Below are 22,165 nucleotides of genomic sequence, written 5' to 3' on the forward strand. Positions count from 1 at the left end.
AGGGATAGAGCGTGGTGAAGTAGAGTTTAAGAGAACACACATCAGACTGCCAAAATACTGGGTAAAACTACTGTTTCCAAGAAGCTAGCAGCCAGCGTCTTTAACGTTGCAGCCCCCGACCCCCAGTGTCTGTACGCATCTAATCCAGGCCGGGTATTCGCGGCCTATCCCTGATGGTGTGCACAGGAGACACTGTTCAAGTTGATGCTGGGGAAGCCAAGCCCTCTCGGCAGAGGTCTGGGTGCAGCCGCCGCATGTTCCCGGGCAGGATTTCAAGTCCCCCGCTATTACGCTCCACCAGCCCGCACCAGCCGTAGCTCGCAGGGCGCAGCCCAGCGCGAGGCCCGGTCCCGCCTTCGTGGAACCGGCCGCCACCAGGCCCCGACCCCACTTACCGCCACCAGCACCGGCGGGAACTCGGGGGCACCAGCATCAACACAGCACCTCTCAGAGACTCCGCAGCAAAGGCACCAGGTTGCCAATTCCTCTCCTCTCGGCCTTCCGCCCGCTGTCACACTCCAGCCGAGCAGCTCTCTCGCAACCTGCAGGGCTCGTACGGCGCTCTTCGTTCCCAATCAACGGGGGTCCCAGCATTGAAACTCCTCCTTCCGAGGCCCGCAGATCTCGACCCCCAGTGAGGGAGCAGGTACAGCGGGAAACAGCGCAGGCAAGCTCCAGACGGGAGAGGGGCCCACTACCACCCGAGGGCCGCCATTACACGCAGCCCCGTGGTTGGTGCAGTGATGTGCGTGATGATACCTTTCACTACTTAGGTGTAAGGTTCTCCGATAAAATGTCTTGGAGGCCGCACCTGGGTAAGTTGTTGATGGCCCATAAGGGTACGTCAGGTGCAGTGGCTATATAACATCGCCTTTCCCACACAAGACCTGTAGCCCCAGCCCTCCAGATATACAATGCAAAGGTGGTCAGTGCTGCCCTATATGGCGCCAAAGTTTGGGGATACAACAAAGTGGATGAGCTCTCCATAGCAGAACATAAATTCTTAAGAGATCTAGTGTCAGCACCAAAATACATCCCCCTTGCCCCGCTATTTCTGGATATGGGTAGGCGGTCAATAAGTGACATAACTAGGTTGCGCCCTTTACTATTCTGGGCCCGCATTAGGAGGACACCTGAGCTCTCAACATACGCAGAGGCACTCACTGAGGTCACTAGGTTTGATAACGGGGGAAAATAGGCTGGATACGCGACATCAAAAATATGCTTTCGGCTATTTGGCTCAGTGGTTGCTGGGCTAGTCAGGAACCTCCAAGGTGAGAGGTACTTATATGCCTCTACTGGGAATGGGTGGACCAACGTCACATTAGAAGAACTAATATGGGTAAATTGAAAGAGTTTTTCCTACATAAGCAAAGTAGATACTTTGAACCCTACCTGGATTTAATTAAAGTGCCGAGAGATAGAATACTCAATATGCACTTCAGGTACGGCTCTCTCCCAGTAGGGGAAGTGACGCCAAAGTGGTCCACCAATAATGGAAAAGATTGCCCAAGTTGTCTGGCCCCTGTGGAAAGCATTGCACATATCCTGTTTGTCTGTCCGGCGTACAAATTATCGCAGGGTGAATGGTTGAGCCCGCTCTGCCGGCAGCTTGGAACACAGGATCACCATGTTGCACTTCGCATTCTCAAAACTGACACCAGACCTTTTATATCTTGATGTATGGCAAAGCATCTGGATCAAGAGTGGCTGATACGAAAAAAAGCACCTTTAGTAGTTCTACACCCCTTCAGCCAGCAGCCAATTTTGTAAACTATTAACATTTACTGCTGAAAATACTAGCATGCACAAGCACTTTATTTTTATCTTTTTAAACATTGGCAATCCTCCCAGCACCTTGAAGCTTTCTTTGTATATTTTAAAGCTATGAACTATTTCCCTGTTTTAACTCGATTTTATGAGGCTTAATTGGATTTGTGTCACTTTTTAATCTATATGTAGTTTCGTGGCCGTCTCATCTCTGTTGTATGTTGCTTTTATGACCCTTGTGGCGATATAGAATCACAGCGACCTTCCCACCAGCGTCCAGTATACTCCTAAGTTCCTCTGCTGCCATACCCAAGGCTGTCTCAGTTCCATGTTCTTCCCTAAATCCATACTGTGATTAGTCCAGAAAGTTTCTAGAAGCTAAGAAATTGGCCAGTTGTTTATTCAGCAATTTTTCGAAAACTTTGGTTGGAAATGGGATTCTTGAAATTGGTCGGTAACTACTGGGGAGCACTGCAGCTATTTTCCAGGTATCTGGAAAATAGCCTGACTGGATTATCTTTGCGAATACAAGATTTAGTTGTTGACTTAACAGTTCTGGGAACGTATGCATAACGTTAGGCAGGCATGGGTCCGTTGAGTCCCAGACCTAATTGTCTTCACTACCTGGCTAATCTGTTCTGCTGAAGGGGGAGCAAAACAGAAGCCTGTTTTGGGGGTTAAGATGTCCATGCCTCTTGTAGGGTGTAAATATAAGACGTCTGTGTTGTTTACAGTCTTTAAAGAGTGATACAATGACATGACTATCTACAAAGAACTGACCAAGTGTGCTACATTGTTCTGTGCTACATTCAATCTGATTTTTCATGCGGAGATTCGCTAATTTTATATACATTTAAAATAATATAAAAGTAATTAAATAATTAACATAATTTTTATTTTTATTTATTTATTTTTTTGCAGAGTTTTATATAGCGTGAACTAGACCCGAACCGAATCAGGTATCAGAGCGCAAAATATATTATATATAATACATATTTTTCCAGTTACCTTACGACACATTTTCATTATTAAATAAAACAGGTAAAATAATGTAAAAAAGCTTCAAATGTAAAAATAATAAATGTAATGTAAAAAAAACTTTAACATATATTTACTTAATATTATAAAATTATTCATCTTAATTATAAAATATTTAAAACATTATACAAAATGTACATATATATAAATAAACCGATTATATAAATATAAAATTAAATAATATATAATATAAATAAAGTAATACTTTTTATGTTAATAAATAATTTACACTACATTAAATATAACAAAATTAAAAACGTTGCATAGCTAAAGGAATAAAATTACTATTCCCACTCCAAGTGCAAAAGTAGAGAATTTGTTGGATAGCGGGTGGGTCCAAATTACTATTCCCACTCCAGGGAGCGGAACAGTAGGGAAAGTGTTGGATAGCATAGGGGTAAAAATTACTATTCGCACTCCAGTGAGTGCAACAGTAGGGAAAGCATTGGATAGCGGGTAGGTAAAAATTACTATTCCCACTCCAGCGAGTGGAACAGTAGGGAAAATGTTGGATAACGTAGAGGTAAAAATTACTTTCACCACTCTAGTGAGTGAAACAGTAGGGAAAGTGTTGGATAACGGAGAGGAATAATTTAGTAGGAAGACAGTCCTACAATTTAATTAAAATTATTTATTTTTTAATTAATTATTTACATTTAATTTACCTCCCACTATTTTCCACGATAAACGTCACCTCCAATAGTATAAAATATTAATAAATTAACATAATAAATTTACATTTAATTAATTATCTAATCACAATTAACAAAAAAATAAAAAAACAATGATATCAAAATTGATTAACACAATTAACAGTATAAAATAACTGATTAATTATATAAATATTAATAAAAATGTATTTTCAAATAACTTAATATACACCATACTCCCCTGAAACTTTTTAAATATTTAATACATTAACTTACTTACCAATATTAATTATTAACCATAAAATTATTAATTAATAGATTATTATTTTTTAAATTTGAAATTAAATTAGTTCCCACCCTATTTCCCTATAAACGTACAACCCTCTACGGAACTAATATACGCAAAAATGTATTACCAATATTAATTTTTAACCATAAAATTATTAAGTTATACTTTTTTTTTTTTTTTATTAAATTACTTCCCACCCTATTCCCCTATAAACCCACAAACCGCTACGCAACTAATCTACGCAAAAATTATTTACCAATATTCATTATTAAACAATAAATTATTAATACATTTTCTTTTTTTTAATTTAAATTACATTATTTTCCACCCTATACCCCTATAAACCACAACCCTCTACGGAAGGAATATACGCAAAAATTATTTACCAATATTCATTATTAAACAATAAATTATTAATACATGTTATTTTTTTTATTTACATTAAATTAATTTCCACCCCATTCCCCTATAAACCACAACCCGCTACGGAACTAATATACGCAAAAACGAATTAACATAAAATTCATTATCTTAAAAAAATTATAACATACATTAAAAAAAATATGATATACTTTTAACACATCTACTAACAGAATGCAATACATTTTTTCTCGCTATAATGACATTCTATATAATGACATTGTATATTATAACATTCTGTATAATGACATTTGATATGACATTCGATGTTACTTACCTATATGTCGATATTATTTCCAACTATATTCTGTCCTCTCGATATTTTTGATTCGATATTGTGTCCTCTCGATATTTTTGATTCTATATTTTGGGTGTTTACCAATAGTTCCTGTAGTCTAGAGGCATCGATCTTAGCCCAGTCCTGATAGGTGACAAGCCTGTGATCAATTGTGTGACCTGATTGTACCTGATCCACCTTAACAGTGAATGCTATCGCTTTTTGGTCTGACCAAGGAACAGGCATGATTTCCGCAATTTCGATGTTTGGGTTGGAAGAGAAAATCCCATCAAGCATATGCCCAGCCACATGCGTATCTTGCTTGACGATCTGGTCCAAAGAGAAACCAGCCATTGCCTCAAACACTAAGGCAATGTTATTGTCTAATTTTTTTTCTAGGTGGGAATTAAAATCCCCTAGTATAGTAAAATCTGATCCCTCTGAACAGGATTCTAGGAAAAGGCGTAATAGCTGTAGCAGAGGGGTCCATGCCCTTGGTGGTCTATAGATCAAAAGGCCTCTTAGTGTATAATTATTAGTGAGTAAAATCTGAAAGGATAACAATTCACAGTCATGGTAACTTCCCGCTCCCGAGCCCCTTGCTTGCAGCTCTTCTCTTAAAACAATCGGTACCCGCCCCCCCCCCTCCCGCTTCCAAGTTCTGTCAACTCAAATGACACAGTAGCCTACCGGTAATGCGGCGCGGCGAGGCTGTATTTCGGGCGAGTGAATGACCTTGATAACTGTATGACTATAGGCACTCCTCTCCTCCCGTATAAAGGCTTATGAGGCATCAGTAGGGTATCAATGATACCATGTTTATAGGTTGAAAGAAGCAACCCAATTCGGGTAGAGTATTGAGTGTATGCCTTAATTATATGCACACTGTTCTGCGACTGGCGATTTCATTAAGGATTTAGAGCGGCAAAGGGATCTGATTAGGTCCTGAGGAGAAGTCAAGGGGATGACTTCGAAACATGTTGACAAAGAAAGTGTTTGCTCATTGTAGCGTAGAACCTCTGTTTCCCCTTTTTTAATAATATCAGCTAGACAGACCCCCCAGGACATAGCGGCATGGATTAGCAAATTTAGCGGCACAAATATGGAAATTTAGCGGCATTTTTGCGGCACTTTATTTTACTCCTAATCATTCATTTTCAGCATTAAAACAATGAAACTGTTTTAGCAGAGTATTCCACTTTGAAATAGGCCCTAATGTGAAGTCATTTCCTTTGATGTCCCTTCCACTACCCCTAGCATTTTAGTGAATTGACGCCCATGCTCTAGTTGGCCATGTTACCCCCCTCATCTTCCATGTCCAATGTGCCTGTAATTTAAAGTATATCTTGATGCATTGAGACAACCCATACTTTCATTTATTAAAGCAACTTCTGAATTAGAAAGGTTTATTCTGTCCTACATGGAGAGAAGGGCAGCTAAGCTTAGGTTCGCCTTACTGGATGTGGCCGAAATGGGATTACTAAAATAACAGTAAAACCCTGTATCTTGTTTTTAATTACACAACAAACATCCGCCTTTTGACTCGGGTTGGCGGATTTCCCACTCCCCATGCTGGCAGACTTACTCCCTCTGACGAGGCAGCTGTTGAAAATTCACCTTATGAAGGATTAACCAGCAGTGCACAGGAGGGTTGTCCACCAAAGTTGCAGCATCCGCCATGGGAAGAAACACTTTGGTGGGTTTCGGCCTTAATGTTTTATCACCAAAGTGGCTCCTCCCATGGGGGGTGCAGATACTCTGTTGAGTAACATCCAACGCTGAGGAAATTCCACCAGTAACATAGCATAAGTATTTGTAAAGCAAACGTTCACCCAAGGGCATCTGGACGCTGAATAACAGATGTTTATTGTTACCCAACTCTGTGGATTAATTTTACTGACCTCAGAAAGATGAAAGACTGAGTGGACCCACCGGGATTTGAACCAGTGACTATGAGGACCCGGCTTAACCATGGCCACTGGGAAGGTCATGCGAAGTGGAAATACAAGGTATGCACCACATATCAGCCTGGATTTGGCACAGATTTGGGGCACCATGACTACCTTTCCATGAAGGCCCACCACTTACTCCCTGCCTCATCCTCCCTAAACTGACCCACACATAGCTGCCAAGGTTTTAGATTGCGATTAGTGACATTTTCATAATGTCAGTGAAATTATTAGTGACATTTCAATGACTACAAGTGACACTTTATTAGTTGCAAAATCAAGCAATTAAAATGAAGGAACATAAATACCATCAATTACACCCATTTGAGCAACAAGAAACTTTCAACTTCTGAAAAGCACGTAAATAGAAGGGCACTAACCACTCTGTCAATGCCGCCCACCCCACTGTGATGCATTATAGCAGGTAAATCCATGCCACCCTTTTGCGCCCAAAGGAGGGTCTGTACAGTGAACTGTCCATCCCAGCAGGTGCTGGACTTTTGGGGTTGTCTGTATGGCAATACAAATAGGCGGCTTTGAATCAAGCTATTATCAAAGATTGTCTAGCATGTGACCAGGCCCTTAGAAACTCATGGTTATCATATGTGAAAAACACCTTTGATGAGGATGGGATGTCAAATTTGCACGGAGCACTGTTCTAGCGGAGGATAGGAAAAAAGACAGTGAACGCGTTGTTGCTAAATCATGCTCCCTCACAAAGGTTAACAGCAGAATGCAAAAACCCCTCAATCTCAGTTTATTTACATTTGACCCCTCAAATTCCCTGGGACAATATTTATTTAGTGCTCGAGGTCGCTGGGAAAGACCCCTACTATTCCGCTTTAGGGTTGATGCTGTAATCTATTTACTTTTTTATGCAATGGATTATCAAAGAATCTTTAGTGTGTGTCATTGTCCCTAGGATGGAAGATCCTCTCAATCATTGCTGCACTTCTTTTCCTATTGTAAATTTAACTGAAAATACACCAAACAATTTTTAACTCCACTTATTAAGTCACGTAATTTTCGGCAGTGTAGACCTATTTGACTGTATTTTGCAATGCTGCTGTGAACTTTGTCTCTGGCACACATTGCCTGATATAATTAAGGCACTATCTGAGCCACTCCATTCTGGGCTCACCACTGAGCAGTAAAAGTCCCTATTGAAGGGCTAATCATTGTTAGGAGGTGAGTGCCAAGAACTTGTTTAATTACTGCTAAGCCTTCCAGGCAGCATAACACAGGAATTAATAAAGTCGCCTTTGAACTATATTAAGCAATAAGCTTTACCTACAATAAACCTACAACGGTCCCCGGTAGCTTGTTTCCTTTCCAGTGTAAGAATTGGCTTTGTAGTTTGGTTTGCCCTGTTCCCATCATGCACTGGGACAGGAACAGACTAATTTGCATACAGCCAGGTTCTGAAACTGGGATGATGCAGTGAGCTAAAAAACGGTGTTGGATCTAGCCCTGATCTCTTGACTGGGTTAGAGTTTTCTGCTTAATTCAGAGACTCTGTCCATCACCACCCCTTGTTTTAAATTATTTTGTCCACCCTAAGCGTGGAAGGGTATGCTCAGACATGAGTCCCTTGCTCACTGCACCATCAGGATTCAAGCAAGCCGGGCCGAAGAGGCTGAAATGCCAGAAACCGGTCCCCGGTAGCTTGTTTCCTTTCCAGTGTAAGAATTGGCTTTGTAGTTTGGTTTGCCCTGTTCCCATCATGCACTGGGACAGGAACAGACTAATTTGCATACAGCCAGGTTCTGAAACTGGGATGATGCAGTGAGCTAAAAAACGGTGTTGGATCTAGCCCTGATCTCTTGACTGGGTTAGAGTTTTCTGCTTAATTCAGAGACTCTGTCCATCACCACCCCTTGTTTTAAATTATTGTGAACTTTGTCTCTGGCACACATTGCCTGATATAATTAAGGCACTATCTGAGCCACTCCATTCTGGGCTCACCACTGAGCAGTAAAAGTCCCTATTGAAGGGCTAATCATTGTTAGGAGGTGAGTGCCAAGAACTTGTTTAATTACTGCTAAGCCTTCCAGGCAGCATAACACAGGAATTAATAAAGTCGCCTTTGAACTATATTAAGCAATAAGCTTTACCTACAATAAACCTACAACAATAAATAATGACAAGCCATAATCTGCAAATGAGGCCACTTCATTTTCGCGGGCACTTATGTAAAAATCACGGCATTTTTACAAAAGTGCCGATTTCGCAGCAAACCGTGGAATCGCGAAATCCTGGAGGGTCTGGCTAGAAGGAACATTAAAGTTTATTTTTCCACATAGCCAGGTATTTTTTAAACAAACCTCACTATTGCAATTCTGACCCTTCCACTCTATCTTTCTGCGTTTTCACATAGTATTCACTTATCAGTGATCCCGCATCTTCGTACGTCGTAGCACGCCCCCTTCCCGCAGCTGGGTGTGTAGAACCAGATGATGAAGCATGCCACCAAGGGTCCTTTTGGTGGGTGAGGGTTATTTTAACAAAGCTCTGTGCTTCCCCTAACACTAAGAGACACACTACTTAGGGTCTGGTTAGATACCTGATTTCTCATCCTGTACAGGGTGGATTCACTTTGTTTACTTTAAAGACATGCTTGAGGAGGACGAATACAACACTTGTTTTACCTCTTCACTCCCTTTTGTGTTTCTTTTGATACCTTGCTATCACACCTTCATTTCACATAGAAACAGAAACAAAAACAAAAACAAGACTGTAATGAAGGCAAGGGAGCTTTCAATCCAGTGAGCTTTAATTTTTCACATTTAGCGTTCTTTAATGTGCTAGTTCTGTATTTCATGTGTTACCACATTAAACCCAATCCCACTGGCTTTGTAAATGCTTGATTTGTTTTTAAAGTTATGACTTAATCAAACCGTTCTTTGACTGAAGCAGGTGATACTGAGCAAGCTTCAAATAGTGGTTCAGAGAATTTACCCGTAATCCTGCAAGAGATTTTTAGTTTTGAAGACCCATTTTCACCATTTCTAGGTATCTATTCTCTCTAAGGCATACCCCATTCAGAAATTAACTGACTTGACTTATGGTTTTAATTGAGATACCACAGAAAAGTAAAAATCAACTCTCAATATAGATATTGAAGGAACCACTATCTGTTGTGGCTTCCTCAGGTGACATGAGATTCATGCGCATGTGCTTCATTAGAAGATCCCATGAGCATTGACCTTAAGCAACAGAGTACAAACGAGAGCGCTCAGATTGCTTACACTGACACTCAAAAAACAGACCTAACAGACAGTCCTAACTTCCTGGAATCCTAAAATGATCTAAGGTACAGCATAAAGATCACGGAGCAGCTCAATCTCATTTAAGTTGGCACACCCGCAAATTTCAAACCTTAAGAATCTTGTTTACATATTACGAACTCACTAGATTCTCATGCGTTCTAAAAAAATAAGTGAAACAAATGCACCTTTCATTTATCAACTCTAGTTTCCGTTAAGAACACAGCAGAGCCATACACCTAGACAATTGAAAAACAAAGTGCTTCTTCTACGCGGGGAGGAAAAAGTTTCTCACTGTTCAGAGCAGTGGTGGCACACTCATACAGGAAATTGAGTTGGGGCAGAAAGTGTGCAACATGACCATAGCGCATTAAGACAAATGCAAAAATAACAACTGATGGAAGAATGTTGAACAATGTCAAACATTAACCCCAGTACAGAGATCTGGGCCTAAATCCATTGTTCTTTTGCTCCCCATTCCATTCCAGTTTAAACACAGCCATGTGCAAATCAGTCTTGACCCTGCTCCCAATGTAAACAGTCCAGCCGAACTGTCAGGCAAGGTCCTCATTGGACCAGAAACAAGCATCCTAGGACCGGTTTTGGGGTTTCACCTCTCATCAGCCAGGCTAACTTGACTTTAATGGTATGGAGGGATTAAACCTGGATCTTGTGACTGGGAGTGAATGTTTGCATTGTTCAGCATTCCTTCCATCAATTGTTCCTTTTGCCGCCCTAAGTGGGAAGGTTATGCCCAGAGGTGGGCCCGGTACTCACGGCACCACTAGATTCAAGCTAGCCTGGCTGATGAGGGGTGAGGCCCCGAAACCGGTCCCAGGATGCTTGTTTCTGGTCCAGGGAGGAAGTGGCTTGGCAGTTCGGGCTGGATTATTCCCATTAGGAACAGGGTCAAGACTGATTTTCATATGGCTGGGCTAAACTGGGGTGGCATAGTGAGCAAAAGAACAATGGACTAAACCTAGATCCTTGTGACTGGGGGTTTGCATTGTTCAGCATTCAGTCCATCAATTGTTCCTTTTGCTCTCAGCGCATTAAGAAGCATAAGGAATTTAGAAATTAAAAAGATCAATATGTAGATTCTTTTATTTGTGTAAAAAACAATAACAGTGGGGATAGAAGGGAAAAATAAAAGCAAAGCAAATACGTGTAAACACTTGATTGGTCCCTCACCTTAATTGTTTCCACATGCATTTTATTCAGCTGAGACACCTCCTGGCGCTTATGGGCTTTCGTTGCCTCCAAAATATTTTCAAGGTGCTTATTTGACTTTAACAATGACTGAATCTCCGACTCTAGATCTGCATGTTTTTTTCTGTTCAAACATGAGAATACATTTTAATTTAATGAGATGAGCTTAAAAAAAAGTAAATTCCATTATCATTGAATGGGAATAAACAAACAAATTAATTTCCCTTAGCTTTCTATCACAAAATAGAACATAACAGTATCAAAAATAAGCAGGCAAACACAGAAATTTCACATTAAGCTTAAACATATTATATGCTTCCTGCATATCTCCATCAAGAGCTTTCACAACCAGAGGAGAGTACAATGTTAAAAGGATTATGACAAAATTACTTACCATTTTTTATCAATGAGCATACTTTTTCAATTTGAATTCATATGGGGGAGAGATCAATGCTCCGTGAAATACGGTTAAAGCATTGCAAGCAACACTTCTTTCCCCATATGGAAATTCAAGGAACTTCTCTTAAGACTTCATGGTTAGGGGCAAAGTGAGTAGAAACTCCACATAAAGTATACAACTACACTGACAAAAACCTAGAATTGTTTCTGTAAAATGTTCCTTATTAATGAACATTTACAGTTCAGGTGGAGCCAGTTCAGGTAAGAGCTTGCTGTCAAACACCCCCCAGCCAGCTCCTCTGCTCAGCCCAACTGCCCTCTCTGGAATATTGCAATATAACCTTTCAAGGTTCCTGGGCTTTAAACAAGGAGCAGTAGCCAGGTGGCATCATGTCACAGGACGTCACACTTCTCCCTCCTTAATAATATATAATACACAAGTAACAACAAAAGATTACATAAGTAAATAAAAGTGCCCTATACCTCATACACATTAATGAAATACCAATTATAGTTCACTTCACAAGAGTACATAGATTCGAAAACTATAAACTTAAGACAAACATAATAAAAACACATAATACATGAGCAATATTCAAAAACATCCTGAACCAAGATACTCATTTTTTTTTTTTAAGTTTTCAAACACCTTTATTTGGTCACCATATAATACACGGCTCTTTGCCCACAACCCGGAGGCCGGCAGCTTTCGTAAATACAGGTATATACACAGCTCTTTTTTGCCAACAACCACTGGGGCAGGCAGCGTAGTGGTCAGATTAAGGGGCATAGCCAGTAGTATCAATGTGAGTACCTCAATGCAGTATTAAACTATATGTATCTCAGCATCTACATCTCTCAGATCTAGCTTTTGAAATCGCAAATTACAGTTTTTTTTTCTAATAACAGTTAGTGTTCCCCATCTCTTAACCTATCTGAGCGTTCCCGCATGTGCATGACATATGACTTATAGTTACTCTCCTCAGAGTGTCTAAGTTTCCTTATGTTCAGCTGTGGTCTAACTACTCTGTCTGGAGGTCCTTCCCTCCCATCCCCAACCAGTCCACAAAAGGGGGCCAGACATCTGTGGGCCTAGAGTTTCCCGGCATCTGCTCCCAATATATCCCAAGTTGGTCCTTACAGTATACAACCTCTCTTATCCAGGCCGCTACTGTCGGTGGTTGACCCTTTCGCCACTGGATGGCCACCTGTCTCTGCCATCAGCAGAAGCATAGCCGTGAGTTTCCGCCGCTTCACCGGGATATCGACCACATATCCCAGCAGCGCCAGGGGTATCGACCTCTCCACAGTGGTACCATTTATGTCCTCAATGTGTGCGAGAATCTCCCCCCAGTACCGTGAGACCACCGGGCATCCCCAGGCCATGTGTGTGAAGTTGGCATTTTGTGCATTGCATCTCCAGCATCTGTTATCGTCGCTCAGTCCCATACGGCACATCTGAGTGGGCGTGCGGTATAGCCGATGCAAATAGTTAAAATGTATAAGCCTAAGCCTATAGTTAGGCGACAGGTACTTCAGTTGGGTGCAGCAAAATACCCACTGTTCCTCCGTAATGTCCAAGTCAGCTTCCTCGTTCCAGGCCTCACGCGATTTAGTACTTATTAATGGGTTTTCCTTCTGTGTGATGCTATATATACGCGTGACCAGCTTGCAGGGCGAGGCGTTAGCTAGCACATTTTCTAGTGCCGGAAGCATAGGCGGCTCGTTGGGGAAGTCACTGTAAGTGGCTCTACACGCAGTTCTCAGCTGGTAGTAAAGTAAGGTATCGGATGCCGTGGGGGCCTCTGTGCCACATAGATCCTGTGGCGATAGGAATGTTCCCGCTGGGTATAAGTCACCCCCCTTGTGTAAGTTGTGTGACTGTGCTCTTTTTGCTATTGCCTCGTCCGTCAGCGGTGTTAGCAATGGATTCCCCCTCAGAGGCATCGACGGAGCATACAATTTATCAATGTGCGCCCTTCTCGCTATCTTCCCCCAGGCCCATCGTACACATTCCGCGGTGTCAACGTCTCGTCGTGGGTGTTTGTAGGGTTGAAAAACCGCCGCGTTTAAGTGGGTAGGGGAGACTCTATCTATTTCAATTGCTACATACGGTTGATATGGAACTGGATGCTGCCAGTAATGGAGGAATTGTGCTTGCGCGCTGTATGCATAGAGTTCAAAGTCCGGAGCTCCCAACCCACCCTGTGAATAGGGCAAAGTCAGTACTTGCCAGGAGACTCGAGGCTGCTTATTTGCCCATAGCAGTGCCAGCACCGCAGTGCGTAAGCGCTTGAAGAAGTGCGAGTTCAGAGGAATAGGCAGGTTTACGAAAAAATACAACAGCTTGGGGAGAATTATCATCTTTGCGATGGCAATGCGTCCCGTCAACGACCGCGGTAGCGTTTTCCACCTCTCCACCTTGCCCTCTATCCAGTCTACTACTCTGCCATAGTTCAGTGTCCACAGTTCCTGTAGCGATCGGCTCAGCTGAACTCCCAGATATCGCACCTCCTCAGTCGCCCACCTTATAGGGAATTCTGAGGTAAACTGGGTCGTACCGTCAGTCAGTGGGAACATAGTGGATTTGGCCCAGTTTATCTTAATGCCCGTCAGGCCACCATATCTAATGAACTCTCGCATTATCGTGTCAAAGTTGTCGCGAGGGTTGCTCAGATATACAGTGATGTCGTCGGCGTACAGGGAGATGAGGATACCGCGCGTAGTGAATCCTATACTTTTATGGGCATGTTGCTGTCTCAATTTGGCTGCCAGGGGCTCCGTAGCGATAGCAAACAGCAAGGGAGACAGCGGGCACCCTTGTCTCGTGCCTCTGGTTATGCTGATCGGCTCAGATGTGCGCCCGTTTACCCGAACCCTGGCGGAAGGCTCAGTATATAGCAACTGGATCTGCTTCAGAAACAAAGGGCTGAATCCCAGTCGCTGCAGCAGGGTAAACAAGAAGTTCCACTCAAGGGAATCAAACACCTTCGTGGCGTCCAGCAGGGCAGCCGCTGCTTGTACGTGAGGGGCTAAGTAGTGAAGCATACCAAAAAAGGCCCTAAGGTTATGCGATGTGGATCGTCCCGAGACAAATCCTGCCTGATCTGTCAAGGCAATTTGCGGCACCATAGGTGTCAGTCGATCCTCAATCAATTTAGCATAGATCTTGGCATCTAGGTTAATGAGGGATAACGGGCGATAGGAGTCTGTCTTAGAGGGGTCCTTGTCAGGCTTCAGAATCGTGATAATTATGGCTTCACGTACAGTGGGTGGCAGTTTACCGACCTCCAACGCCTCTTGGTACATGCGATGTAGCCAGGGAGCCAGTGTCTCAGCGTATTCCTTATAAAAGGCAGCCGTAAGTCCGTCTGCTCCCGGGGCCTTACCTCCTGGCATAGCACTTATAGAACGGTAGCTCCATGTATTGCCGTGCTCCGTCATTAAACCAAGCAAGACATATCACATCTAGATATTTAATTAAATCAGTCTGTGACTGGGATATTTTAGAGGTGTAGAGCTCAGAATAATAATCAGTAAATTCCCGCAGGATGTCCGGAGGTGTGTGTATCGTCTCACCACTCACCGTCTGTAACTCCGCTACATATGAAGTTTCTCTAGGTGTCCGTAATAAGTTAGCAAGAGTCCTGCCGGGCCTCTCCCCCTCGCCATATTTCCTGGCCTGTGCGTGTTTATGTATGTAAACTACCTCCCTTTCCGCCTCAGTTTGGTAGTCAGTGAGTTTGGATCTAATGTGTGCTAGGGTCTCTTGCGATGGTCTGTCTACCTGCTGCCTCTCTAGGTCTCGATTTCTCTCTCTTATCTCTGTAGGGTGTTACGTATGTCCCGCAGTACCCCAGTCTTCAAGGCTATGCAATCTCCCCTCACCACAGCTTTGAAGGCCTCCCACAGCACTACAGGGGAGACTACCGAGCCCTCATTTAAAGTGAAGTAGTCCTCTATTTTAGTTCGAAGGCTCTCACAGAATACCTGATCCCGTAAGGCTTCAGACGGGAATCGCCATGTAAAAGGCTGGGTATATGCCGGGGGGATTCTAATGTTTATCAGTACGGGGACGTGATCCGACAGAGTGCGAGCGAGATGTGAGGTCTCAGTTACCCATGCATGTAGGTCTCTGGTAAGCAGCCAGTAGTCAATTCGTGACCAAGCATTTCTATGGTGTGTTATGCAAGTGCCCTCCCTGCACGTCGGGTGTGCTACTCTCCATGCATCTACCAGAAGGAGATCCGTTATTATTTCATGGAGTAATGCTGCCGCTTTAGGGTGATGTGTCCGCGTGGCTCCCTGTCTGTCTAGTTCTGCCGATAGGGGAATATTGAAGTCACCCCCCCATAGGAGCGTCATAGGGCCCAGCTTCTGCAGTTCGTGCCATATCTTGCTATACACATCAGGGCTGTCAGTATTAGGACTGTATATGTTCACTAAAGCAATAGGTGTATTATACAGCGCTCCTACTAGGATTATGTATCTGCCGTCCCTGTCAGCGATTGTGGAATATGTTCGCCAGTGTAAGCCCCTCCTTATCAGTATCGCCACCCCCCTGGAGTGACTAGAATACCCGGCCGCGGCTATCACCTCCCATCTCCTGTTCCTCAGAGTAGATGTGTCAGAGCCGAGCAAGTGCGTTTCCTGTAAATAACAAATATCTATACTATGCCTTGTTAAGTATGAGTGTGTGAGTCTGATTTTCCGTCGGTCGTTGAGGCCCCTAATATTCCACGTGAGACATTTCAATGTGTCCACAGCAAGTGCATTCACATGGTTCGCCATCCCCCAGGTCATGTAACAGCAGCTGCGTACGTCATCTGTCGATGCCCCAATTGTCGGGCGGATCTGTCAAGTGACCGTCCAGGCGTTTTGTCATCAATGTACAGCAAGTATGTCACATATATCTTAAGGCAGACAGGCCCAGCACCCCATCTTGGTTGCTTGCGTGGAGACTCAGAAATTAACATTAGTGTCATAAACATCAACAGGTTCCCCATCCCCCCAACTCCCACACCAACCCCCCAACTAGGTTGTGCATCATCTCCCTCCCCGCCCCCTAACTCATCCCAACTCACGGTGAAAGAACTATCACCAGGGATCAGTTCAACTAGAACAGTAATTGCGGGAATCATCCCAGAGGGAACGCAGTGTGGCCACCTACTTGCCCCGTACTTATGACAGGGTGACCAAGCGCTGTTGTGAGCACTGCCTCTCAAGGACCCATTCATGCCATACCGTACATTATGTCAGTCGAGTAGATCAGGTCTCTCCTCCTCACGGATATGTCTCTCTCCTCTCCGCTGCGGTATGGTCTCAGACAGTCGTCCACAGAGATGTGTCGCAGTGGGGTCGGAGTCATTATTCAACATCGCTTAGCCGGTCCGGATTGTCCTGCTCTCCCGCATTAGCTCTCTGTTTCTGCTCTTTCGCCAAGTGTTTAGCGTATTGAAGCGCAGCCTTCGCATCCACGAAAAACGTTGGCTTTCCCGGTCCCTGCACTCTCAGTTTTGCCGGATAGATTAACGCATATTTTGTACCCGTCTGCTGAAATATCTCTTTTGCAGGAATGAACTCTCTGCGGGCTGCTTGTACCTGGAGAGTGAAATCTGGATACATCTCTATGTTATTGCCATTGTATTGTATCTTGCCTTTTTCTCTGGACAGTCTTAATATCGCGTCCCTGTCTCTGTAGTTCAGGATTTGGGCCAATATTGGTCTTGGCGGGGCTCCCGGTTTAGGCACGGGCCCCAGTGATCTGTGCGCCCTTTCCACTAAAAACATTGAGGACAGGCCATCTCCAAAGAGGTCTTTCAGCATGGTCTCCATGTATCTCTCCATGTTTGGAATGTCCGTGGATTCCGCCACGCACGTGACGCGTATATTATTGCGGCGCGACCGCGCTTCCAAATCCTCATTTTTCTGTTGTATTAGTTCCAAGACCTTGTCCATGCCTCGCACTTTCTTTTCCAGCTCCGTTTGGCCCTCCTCCGTTTCAGTCACTCTTGTTTCCAGCACGCTCACTCGTCCCTCCTGCTTGTCCATTCGCCGCGTGATGCCATCCATGCGGGCGGCCAGGGTATCCATTTTAGCATCGATCGCTTGCAGGCTCGTTTTCAAGTCCTGGAACATATGACGAATATCCTCTGCTGGGTACTGTTGCGCGCCTTCTCCGCCTGTGTCTGGCTCAGTTTGGTCATGATTCGCGGCTTTCTGCTTAGTTTTGTCAAACGTAATGTTCGGTTGCCTCGTATCTGGCTTCCCCATGGTGTCAAGCGTCTTTCAGGCACTGTCTAGGCGTGTCTCACGCTGCGACTGACTCCACACAGGTACAAGTCCCGGTCAGGTTCGCCTCCCACGTACCAGGCGTCACCTCCCAGTCGATGCCAAAACAACTCCAAGCGCCAAGTCCGTAATCGCGTCTCCAATATCGGAGGTATGCCCTGTAGGCGCTTCCGCTGCTGTCCCTTTCGTCAGGCTATGTAGTGCCGCAGCGTCCACGTGGCAGCGAGTCCTAATTCGCTCCCTATATCGCCTTCTCAGGGTGGTGCACTTCACAGGCCGTCTCGCTGTTGCTCCAACCGGCAGGCAACAGTCATCATCTGGTGCCTTTGGCAGTGCACTAGGGGAGCTCCGCTTTCGGCCCTCGCAGCTACTGTACACAGGCCTGATAAGTATGGTAGGCTGCCCCGTTCCAAAATGGCGCAGGGGGGCTCACCTTAGCGAGTCTTATATTGTGACCGGAGCCGCTTATAGCACAGTTATCAGGCGTCTCGCCAGCATAGCAGTCGCTCGGGTCCGCTATTCTCCGCTCTCTCCGCCTCGCAGACAGTCGCAGTTCGCGCGGCTGGTCTAAGCAGGGGCGCCGCACGTCTCCTCGCCGCTCCCCGTGTCGGCTGCTTCTATTTCACCCGCCTCGATGTTCCGGCCGCAAGGCGGTCAGCGGCAGCACTCACCTCGTCCGATGGTGTCTGGGAGGGGTCGGCTCTCGCCCGGGTGCCGCTCTCTTGCCACAGGCGCCAGCCGCGGCCCGCTTCAGTCCTCCTTTTCGCTTCTCGCCTGTCCAGCTGCTCTCAGGCTGGGCGGAAATCTCGTCCCCGGCTTATCTCCACACGCAGGCCGCACCTCTCCAGCCGGTCACCGAGCAGCGGAGCCAGTTGCTTGCAGTTCTCGTCTCCGGTTCTGCTGGAGGATCGACTCGAGTATCATGCAGGTAGGCAGGCACTCGTTGGATCCGAGATGCAGCGTCAATGAATCGGATATATGACGGATTATTAGCTTGGTCGGCGGAGCCGCCGAGTTAAGCAGCCATTCCGCTTTGCAGCCAAGCCACGCCCCCCTTGCAGCCAAGCCACGCCCCCAACCAAGATACTCGACAAAAATCTGATACAAGCAGGAGTTTTGCGAAGTCTACAACTCCTCCTATTCCCACCAACGTTCTTTTGCAATGCTTAATGAAATCACTTTCCTGACACCTATCTATGTTATTCGAAAAGTCAGTCTCTTCTTCAGCTCCTGTGTTCTCTAGAGCATCTTTCACTACCCGATTCAGATTCCATACTCTCCCATAATCAGTCTTGATGAAGTTCTTAAAAAGCTTAACCGCTTTTTGTACCTTTGCAGATTTGAACCATTGAGCACATCCATGCAGAGCTCTAATTTTCACAATGTCTTCAATTTGTATCACGCGGTCCTTTGCTCTCTTAGTTCTGTCAAAATATTCCTTTCTTTTCTTCTGCACACAGAGTTCTTTCTCGCGTCACTCCCCCAAATCATTGAAATTAATTCCTTTACCTCACTTCATCCAGTGGAGGAATGGGGAGACATACAGTAAGCTGCGACTCATTCTTGTAAAGCTTTTCTCCAATCTATATTAGCCTTAGCGAATTGAATGTTCTCCTTCAATGTTTTATTTAACCTCTCCATTATAGCACCATTAGTTTCTGGATGATATACTGAAGATTTTCATGTTTAATGCCTCCATTTTTTTAAGTAGTCTTCAAATTCTGCCAAACAAAACTGCAGACAGTTGTCCGACAAGAGAGAATTGTGAAACCTCTCTCTTTTAAAGAATTCATTCAAAAAATGTATGATTCAAGAAGGGGATATGTCCAACACATAACTAACCATAACCCACGGAGAGTCAATAAGAGCGATTAAATGAGGTGTGCTATGCTCTCACTTCAGTGGAACTACGATCTCAATGGCCACTTCATCCCATGGATGATAAAGAAGTTGCCTGCACACCAACGGTACATGTCTTGTGACCAAAATCTCAATACTGCTGTTACGTTGAACACAATTTCTCACAGATCTCTCAACTTCAATGTCAATTCCCAGCCACCAATAGCTGGACCTTAGTCTTTCCTGTGTTTAAACGATGACAAGTTGACCCTCATTAGCTAATGATATCAGTCTGTTCCTGAAGTGCTCTGGTGAAGTAAGCCTAGTACCACACAAAGGAATGTCCTCTTCCAACGCCAACTCGTCCTTAATCATGGACCAGGGTCTGGACAGTGAATTGACTTTCCCACACTTTATTTCCTCAGTGACTTCACATAAAACACCATCTATTCTTAACTTTCCATTCACTATCTGTCACAGAACCAGCAGTTACTGCATATACACTCACTGTTTAGTCAAACGTAGCATTCATAATCTCTTCAGCTTCCTCATTATTGATGTTTACTAGACGTGAGAGACGGTCAGCTGTGAAGAGAGATCAGTGGTGAAGGTAAACTCTTGAAGGGAAATTATCCATCTATGTATTCTGGATGATAGTGAATCAAATCCCTTTTTCATGAAAACCTCTTTCAAAGGTTTATGGTCAAAGCGAACCAGAAAAAAAGCTACACACAATTTTGAAATGTTTTCAAGGCCCAATATATGGCTAATGCCTCCATCTCAATTACGGAGTAATTTTTCTCAGATCCCTTCAAACCAAGTGAACCTCACGCAATCAGTTCCTCAAGCCTGTTTCTTTATTGAAGCAGAACTGCAGCAAGATCCTTCAAGCTTCAATCCATAACAATATTGGTGTCATCACCCAGAACATATGCTTGCAAATTGGGGGCATTCTGCAAATTCCTTTTTAAACTTTTGAATTCTGTTTTGCAGTCAGCATTCCATTCAAATTCCACTTTCTTATCAAGCAGGGCTCTCAAATTGACAGTCTAATGAGTTTAACTTTTTCCAAATGTGTTGTGGTATTTTGTCTTTCCTAGGAATTATACCACTTCCTCTTTGTTACTAGGTTCTTCAAGATTTATGATGGTGTACACTAACTCCCTCTTCGGCCTAATACCACAGTCTGAAATATGGTGATCTAGATAATTTACTCCCTGTACACTAATTTTGCATTTGCTCTCTTTTAAAGTCAGACCAGCTCTAATTAGTCTGTCCAAAATTGTACGTACTCTATCATCATTTTTCACGCTATCCTTTCCAGAAATTAACAGAACATCTTGATAGCACCCAATGCCCTGTAATCCTTTCAGCACATCTAACATCACCCTCTGTAATACTTATGCTGCAAATACTAACCCAAAGGGTAACTTTTTTAATGTATACGCTTCCATTGGCATTATGAAAGCCGTCAGCACCCGAGAAGAATCATCAAGTTCTACCCCGGAGGTAGGCTAAAGTTCAATCAAGTGTAGTGAAATACTTTGCTCCTGTCAGTGTGATGGTTAACTCAATGTTAGGAAAATGAAATTTATCAACAATCACCTTCTGATCAAGTGCTCTTAAGTCGACACTCAGACAAACATCTGCATTGGCTTTCCTAGCTACCACTATAGAAGCCAACCACTCAGGAGCATCTATTGCCTCAATAACAGTTGCATCTGATAACTTTTCCAATTCAATCCTTACGCACTCCTGAACTCTGAAAGGAATGCATCTGACCTTGGCTGCAATTGGAAGGATACACTTCTTTGGCCGAATATGGTGTTTGTATCCCTTTAGACAACCCAACTTCCCTCTGAACAATTGTTGGACATGTTTTACAAAACTAGTGACTTCCTGTTGGACATCCCGTACCACCACCTGGGGATCAGAATTGGGATCAAGCTTAACACCTAAAGTTTTGTGATGAGGCCATCCAATCAGATTATCGCCTTTGATAGAAACGTAAACGTTTCCTGCACAAACCATCACCCAGCTCTACATCTGCCTTTAAAAAAACCCTCACATTTCTATTGGAGTCCCACCGTAACCCCATGGTTGCACATCAAGTTCACAAAAGAGTTTCATCTCCAAATTTACTGCAAAACACATCGTTTGAAATAATTGTTAAATGTGAGCATGAATCTAAACACCACAACCACCGAGTGGACTCGGACCATGGAAGAAGGATGTTCATGCTTGAAATTGTTACATGTGCCACCATAACACGATGCTGACCCAACCTGAACTATGTTCTTTTGTGTGATTTCTTGCACATTTTTCACTCGGTCTTCTCTCATTTTGGCACTGCAACATTTGCATAAAGACCTCTCTTCCCACACTCATTACAGACAACTGGCAGCGCAGGACAGTCACTCGCTTTGGCTCGGTGCACACACCTGAAACATTTTCCCCTAAATCTTTGCTCATCTTTCATGCCCACTTTGTTTTCTTAACTACTCATACTGACTCTTCAACCTTCTAATTTACAACCCCTTGCTTAGTGGCGTTACTTAATTGCCTACACAACTCAACAGGTGTTCCACTCTTTTGGCAACATTTATCACTTCAAGGGGAGGTTCATCTTTGAGCCATAACTCCTCTCTGATCTTATCACTGCGACACCTCAAAACAAACTGGTCTCGCATTCTTTCATTCGTGACCCCACCAAATGTAGATGTCGAAGCTAGCTTCCTTAAACTGGTGATGTAATTTGACAGGTTCTT

The 22,165-nt window shown here is 43.9% G+C and overlaps 1 protein-coding gene across 3 annotated transcripts in view; it reads right to left on the reverse strand.

Annotated features, from left to right (window-relative positions):
• KIF15 (kinesin family member 15) overlaps window positions 1–22,165 on the reverse strand; it is a 927,215-nt gene that overhangs the window by 621,264 nt on the left and 283,786 nt on the right. For all 3 annotated transcript variants that reach the window (XM_078663524.1, XM_078663523.1, XM_078663522.1), the window contains exon 16: window positions 10,851–10,992. In XM_078663524.1, coding sequence (XP_078519650.1) covers window positions 10,851–10,992 — 142 coding nt within the window. The remainder of the gene's footprint in view (window positions 1–10,850; window positions 10,993–22,165) is intronic.

The sequence above is a fragment of the Lissotriton helveticus genome, chromosome 10 (genome assembly GCF_964261635.1).
Source record: "Lissotriton helveticus chromosome 10, aLisHel1.1, whole genome shotgun sequence".
NCBI lineage: Eukaryota > Metazoa > Chordata > Amphibia > Caudata > Salamandridae > Lissotriton > Lissotriton helveticus.